Source organism: Carlito syrichta, unplaced genomic scaffold (assembly GCF_000164805.1).
Source record: "Carlito syrichta isolate Samal-C Ts95f unplaced genomic scaffold, Tarsius_syrichta-2.0.1 Scaffold308835, whole genome shotgun sequence".
In the NCBI taxonomy this organism is placed as follows: domain Eukaryota; kingdom Metazoa; phylum Chordata; class Mammalia; order Primates; family Tarsiidae; genus Carlito; species Carlito syrichta.
In genome coordinates this window covers 784211-790938 of record NW_007252931.1, presented here as the reverse complement: position 1 = coordinate 790938, position 6728 = coordinate 784211, and the positions used below count along the sequence as shown (strand labels likewise).

Below are 6728 nucleotides of genomic sequence, written 5' to 3'. Positions count from 1 at the left end.
TGTTTTGTTTGTTTGTTTGTTTTTGCTGAGGATTGTTTTGGCTATTCGTGGTCATTTATGTTTCCATATGAATTCCTATATTGTCATTTCCAGGTCTGAGGAGAATGCTGCTGGTAATTTACTGGATATTGCATTAAATCTGTAGATTGCCTTGGGTAGGAAGGACATTATAACATTGTTGATTCTTTCAATTCATGGCTGGCTAACTTTAAATGTCTTCCCATCACTGTTCCACAGGCCAAGTTCAAGTCCCTGACTGTGGTCAGCACCTTCGAGCTGGGAACTGAGGAGGGCAGTGTCCTACATTTGACTGAAGCCTCCCGCTGGAGTGAGGTAGGGCTGGAGACTGAGTTTGACAGCTGTTAAAATAATGATGATGAGGACAGGGTAAGGGCACCTGTGGGCTTTTTCAGAACAAAATCATCTCCATTAGGCAGCAGTTGGTGAGTCAGAATGATAAATCGGGATCCTCGTGTTCCACTGCCTCCATTTCTGTCTCAGTTTCCTTTCCTCTTCCTTCCTTCCTTCCTTCTTCCCTCCCTCCCTTTCTCTCTCTCTCTTTCTTCCTTTCCTTTCTTCTTTTTTTGTCAGAGTCGCACTCTGTTGCCCAGGGGAGTGCAGTGGCACAATCATGGCTCAAAGCAGCCTTGGCTTACTGGGCTCAGGTGATTCTTCCACCTCAGCCTCTCAAGTAGCTGGGACTAGAAGTGTGTACCACGGTGTCCTACTATCTTTTAAATTTTTTGTAGAGATGAGGTCTTGCTGTGTTACCCAGGCTAGTCTCAAATTCCTGGGCTCAAGCAATCCTCTCGCCTTGGCCTCACACAGTGCTAGGATTACAGGCATGAGCTACCACACCTGACCTCAGTTTCATTCCTTTGAGTAGAAAGAAGCTGTTTATTCTATTTGTGGGCTGACTTTGCTATAAAGTGTGATAAGACTGGCTAGGATAAACGGTACATGTAAAAAACAGCTCTTCTCCCCATCTAGAGCCTCCTGGAGGTGATTCAAACCCGTCCTGTCCTCATCTCCCTGTGGATCCTCATCAGCAGTGTCCTGGGAGGGCTGCTCCTGCTTGCTCTCCTTGTCTTCTGCCTGTGGAAGGTAAGCCCTGCTTAGTGGGGATTGTGGAACATGGTGCCCATTGAAGGAATCCTTGACTATATCAGACAGGATTGTGCTGGGCAGCTAAGCAGGCTGTGGGTGTCATGCCCAGATCTCCTTCTCTGTACTCCACAAATGTTGGTTGAATTACACTAAGCCAAATAAAATAAATTTGAATCCCATTTTTGGAAGCAGAACAAAAGTGAAGACCTCAGATAAGTCTGAGGGCTGTTGGCAAGGTCCCCAGCCAAGGCATTTGGCAATGACTCTTATCTCTTCCTCTACAGCTTGGCTTCTTTGCCCGTAAGAAAATCCCTGAGGAAGAAAAAAAAGAAGAGAAGTTGGAGCAATGAATGTAGAATAAGGCTCTAGAAAGAACCCTCTGGCAGCTTCTTCAAGAGACTTGCATAAGAGCAGAGTTTTGGAAGCTCAGGGGACCAGAAGAAGCCTCTGGACTATCTCCCCAGACCAGCAGCCTGACTTGACTTTTGAGTCATGGGGATGCTGCTGGCAAGAGATGAGGCTTTACCTCAGACAAGGGCTGGCACCAAGATCAGCAAGCTCCCACCCTGTGCTTTCCTCCCCCTCATGATCCTGGTTCCACAGCCAGCATTGGGGCCTTTGTTTGGGCCCTTTTCCCCCCATCCCCAGAATCAACAATTTTTTGGGGACTAGGTCCCTGACTCCTTTTAGATTCCCTCTTCATGTCCTCCCTCACAATTTGAAAAGGGTGAGAGTTATCTTCCTCCGTTCTCCCACCCTCTCACCTTCCTGCCTGCTCCCTACTCCACAGGAGGGAGCTGACGTTGGCTTGAAAGAAGTAAAGTCAACATCTGCTTTCCTGTGGAGTCTGGTGATTCATAGAGCCGGATGGGGAGAGTCAACAGGAAAAAAGGAGGGAGGAGGAAAAGCCACAAGAGACATTCTGTACAATTCCAAGGAACAGAGAAGCCTTTAGACAGGCAACTGCCATCCCCCCTGAAACCCGAGACTTTGTGGTGCACTCGCCTGCTCTCAGGTGCTGGTGAAACAGAGCTGCCCCCAGGCCTGCCAGGCATGGGCTTCCCAACTCTTAGCCTTCTCTTGGAGCAAAGCCAGGGCCTCACACCCGATTTTCTGGAGCCAGGGGCCCTCAGGTGGTGAGAGCTGGAATAGCAGAGAAGACTGGGTACCCTAGGCAGAGTTTTCTCCACTGCTCTCAGGGCTTACTCACTCTTGAGCCCTCCTACCAAGGAAGGAGGTCCCAACTCCCTAGAAAGCAGAGAGGAGAGGATCGCTGTTTGATGGTGGGAAACACTTTTACCTTTTGCCTCCTTTGGGAAGCAGCAACTCCATGAGATACGAGTGGGATCTGCATTAAGAAGTCAAAGTGGGTGGCATGAGCCCTCTGGGAAGCAAGCCCTTACTTGCTCAGCACTGATTGTATAACACAAGTAGCTCCTAGGAAAATGTTTCTAAGGCAACCCCAGTTGTATTTTGCAGGGTTTTTCTGCTGGAATCAGTTTGCCAGCCCTTGCTTGACATTTACTGGAAATCCCAAAGTTACTTTCTATCTCTGACCTTCCCACCTCAACCCCGTATTTTGGTCATGGCCAGTAAAGGCATTTGGATTGTCATAGACAACTGGGGAACTTATATTTCTTTGTAATCAAGACTTTAGACACCGAAGTCAGTTATTTGTCTCCAGGGTGCAGCTCTGACAGTCTTTTGAAGAATGAGTACTCGTTTAGAGCTGAGAAGAAGACATGACTGAGTAGTTAACTAGCAGTCATAGAACCTGTCCTCCTAGGCTATTCCTGAAGCCTAACCACAGTGTTTATTTTGGCGTGTCTCTGGCCTTCTGCAGAGGGCCACCCTCATGGGCATTGTCTCTGGTTCCCAGCAGGGTGGACAGTATATCAGATGGTCAGAACAAATAAAGTTCAGTGTCAAATGACTTCTGACTCTGTTTGAGTTCCCTAGGATATAGATTGCTCAGCAGTGATGAGAGGCATTTAGAGCACAGTCCCTGGGAAGGCAAAGTTATGAAATATTTTAAGTGTTTTCTGTGGCTCTCCCACTGGACATGTGCTCTAGCCTCCTGCAATTCTTGCCTACTTAAGTGACCATAGAGTGTAAAGTGTGTAGGTTTGAGAAGCACATAGGCCTAGATTGAAATCCCAGGACTGCCATTTATTAGCTATGTGACTGTACAGTACAGTGGTTGAGAATGAAGACAGGTTTGGATTTAAATCTAGGCTATAACACATATAATCTCTTTGCCCTAGGACCGATATAACTTCTCTGAGTCTTAACTTTCCTATCTTTAAACTTATTAGAGTTGTGAGTACTAAATTAGATTATCTAAGTAAAGTGAGCATATAGTAAATGCTCAGTAAATGATACCTATAATTATAAAAATATTGTCATAAAATAATCTGTCCTACCACAAGTTGTGAGGATTAAGTGAGATGGTGTATTGAAGCACCAGGTGATGCTTCTGTTCTTGTGACCCATTTCCCAAACCCCGAAGATTTGTTTCTTCTTCGTGCTGTTGTCTCCTTCTACTAAACCTTGCTCTATGCCTTATTCCCTTTGAAATAAGCTCTTGAGCATTCTAAGGTAATAATTAGCTGAATAATTTAAGGTTCTTAAGAAGACTCAAATCTATTTGATTTCTTTAGATACCCAGGTGCCTTCTAGGCTCCGCTTGAGACACCCAGAGTTCATCTAGTATCCTCAAGGGAAATGTGCACTTAAGCAATGGTCTTCTAGAGACCACGTCTCTGCCTCTGTTGCCTAACCATGAGAATCGTGGCCTCTCTGGCCTTTTAGGCAGGGATACCATTCTGTGTCAAGCTGGTGAGTGGTTTTGTGACAGGAAAGGACCCATGGTGGCCCTCAGTGCACTTCATATAGGTACAATTTGAGCTACCTTTATGGAACATACTGGTTCTGGGACTGTGCCTGAAGCTATACTTTATGGTGACAGACCTCCCTCACCTCTTTACCCTCAGCCCCCAAACGGAGGACGATTTCCTTGAGAACTGATTCATCTAATTCTTTATACATATGATTAAAAGAACACTCTGAATATTTTTCTCCGTCTAGAGATCCTCCTCCTGTCCATCCTCAGCTCCAGAGTGAGGCTTTCTCTAACCCCAACCTTGCTGCCCCTTACTGTTTTTGAACAGTCCCCGTGTGAGAAGCAACTGTGCGATGTTCCTTCTTTTCTTCTCATTGTTGTGCCTTTGTTTCTTCATTTTCTTTTTCTTTTCTTCATTGTTTCTTCATTTTCTTTTTCTTTTCTCACTGTGTTGCCCAGGCTAGTCTCAAACTCCTGGGCTCGAGTGATCCTCCCACCCCAGCCTGCCGAAATGCTGGGATTACAGGTTTGAACCACTGTGCTCAGCCCTTATTCATTTTTTTCATTCACTCTTTCATTGGATATTAAGCACGTAATATGTACTTAGTCAATGGGCATCACATAAAACACAACTACCATCAAAGAGCTTAGTTATGAAGGGGAAACAAACATAAAAACAAATAATGGTAAATACAATGAGGTGGTTAGTATATATCAGCATGTACTAGGAGTATATCCGCACACAAGAGGCACACATTGTTGGCCCAGGGGTGGCAGGATTATTAGAGAAAACTCTACAAGAAAAAAACACTGGGGAACCACCAAGCCTGAGAGGAAGCATTCTAGGGAGGATTAATCACCAGCTGCAAAGGGAATTTTTGCAAATGAGGACAATTTGTTTGACTCTTTTGTGAAAGTAATAAGAGATAAGAATGGAAAAGAAGAAAGTAGGGTCTGCTCCTGAAGAGCCTTGGCACTGTAAGGGAGCTACAACCCCCCCTCGCCCTTCCCCACTCCTGCTTTTGGAAATTTTCTTATGTAGCTCCCTTACAGGCACCCACTTAAGAACTTTGAGTTTTATCATGCTGAGCTCAGGCGATCCTTCCATCTGGCTAATTTTTTAAATTTATTGTAGAGATGAGGTCTCACCAAATCACCCAGGTTGGTATCAAACCCCTGGGCTCAGGCAATCCTGTCGCCTCTGCCTCCCAAAGTGCTGGGATTACAGGCTTGAGCCACCACACTTGGCCTATCCTGTAGGTTTTCTTTTTTTTTTGAGTTGGAGTCTCACTCCGTCACCCAGACTGAAGTGCAGTGGCCACTCCCGGCCATCGCAGCCTCAACCTGCTGGGCTCCGGCGATCCTTCTGCCTAAGCCTTCCAAGTAGCTGGAACTACAGGCGTGTACTACCACACCTGGCTGATTTTTCATTTATTGTAGAGATGAGGTCTCGCCAAGGTGCCCAGGCCGGTCTCGAACCCACGGGCTCAGGCAATTCACTCACCTTGGCCTCCCAAGGTGCGGGATTACAGGCTGAGCCACCGAGCCCGGCTCCTGTAGGTTTTCATATGCATTTTATAGTGGGCTCTCTCGGTCACAGAGAGGAGAAAGGAGAGAGGGCAACACTAGTCGGCCTTGACTGGCTGTTCAAAGAAGAATGACTGAGAATCTGAATTTAAAGGGCCATGGAAATAGAGAAGGCAGTGTTTTTGTTGTAGTTGTTAAAGTTTTTGTTTTTTTGTGGATGGGAGAATGCTTAAAATAAAAACTCCTCTCCTGCCTTTTCTTTCCTTTCCTTTCCTTCCTTCCTTTCTTTTTTTGTAGGAGTTTCACTCTGTTCCAGGTTAGAGTGCAGTGCAGTGGCACCATCATGGCTCACCGCAACCTTGACCTCCTGGGCTCAGGCAATCCTTCTGCCTTAGTCTCTTGAGTACCTGAGACTACAGGTGTGAGCCACCATTTTGTGGAGGCAGGGTCTCCCTATGTTGCCCAAGCTAGGTTTGAACTCCTGGGCTTAAGTGATCCTCCCGCCTTGGCTCCCAAAGTGTTGGGATTATAGGTGTGAGCCCCTGCGAGCCGCCGTGCCCAGCCTCCTTTGACCTTTTCTAACTCAGAGATGTGGTTTGTTTGTTTGTTTATTTGTTTTAAGTAGGAGTCTCACTCTGTTGCCCAGGCTGGAATGCAGTAGCATAATCATGGTTGTCACAGCTTCCACCGGTTGGGCTCAGGCAATCCTTCCGCCTTAGCCTTCCAAGTAACTGTAACTACAGGCACGCGCCACCACTCCCGGCTACTTTTTAAAAAATTTATTGTAGGGATGCGGTCTCGGCCAAGTTGCCCAGGCTGGTCTCGAACCCGGCCTCCCAAAGTGCCTGAGATGTGGTTTTTTTTTTTTGTTTGTTTGTTTGGGTGTTTTTTGAGTTGGAGTCTCACTCTGTCGCCCAGGCTGGAGTGCAGTGGCCGCTCCCAGCCACCGCAGCCTCGACTGCTGGGCTCCGGCGATCCTTCCGCCTCAGCCTTCCGAGTATCCAGAATTACAGGCGCGCGCTACCACGCCCGGCTGATTTTTTGATTTATTGTAGAGATGAGGTCTCGCTGCCCAGGCGGGTCTCGAACCCGCGGGTCAGGCAATCCACTCACCTCAGCCTCCCAAAAGCGCGGGATTACAGGCTGAGCCACGGAGCCCGGCTGGGTTTTGTTGTTGTTGTTGTTGCTTTTATAAGTTGAACCTGACTCCCCTTTCCTTAGGTTTTGTCCCCTAGGTTGTGGCGGGCCATGC

The 6728-nt window shown here is 47.0% G+C and overlaps 1 protein-coding gene across 3 annotated transcripts in view; it reads left to right on the top strand.

The window, feature by feature from the left end:
* Positions 1-3040, top strand: part of ITGA10 (integrin subunit alpha 10) — an 18941-nt gene extending 15901 nt beyond the window's left edge. For all 3 annotated transcript variants that reach the window (XM_008066027.2, XM_008066028.2, XM_008066026.2), the window contains 3 exons: positions 238-333; positions 991-1104; positions 1392-3040. In XM_008066027.2, coding sequence (XP_008064218.1) covers positions 238-333; positions 991-1104; positions 1392-1457 — 276 coding nt within the window. In that variant the 3' untranslated portion in view covers positions 1458-3040. The remainder of the gene's footprint in view (positions 1-237; positions 334-990; positions 1105-1391) is intronic.
* The last annotated feature ends 3688 nt before the right edge of the window (positions 3041-6728 follow it).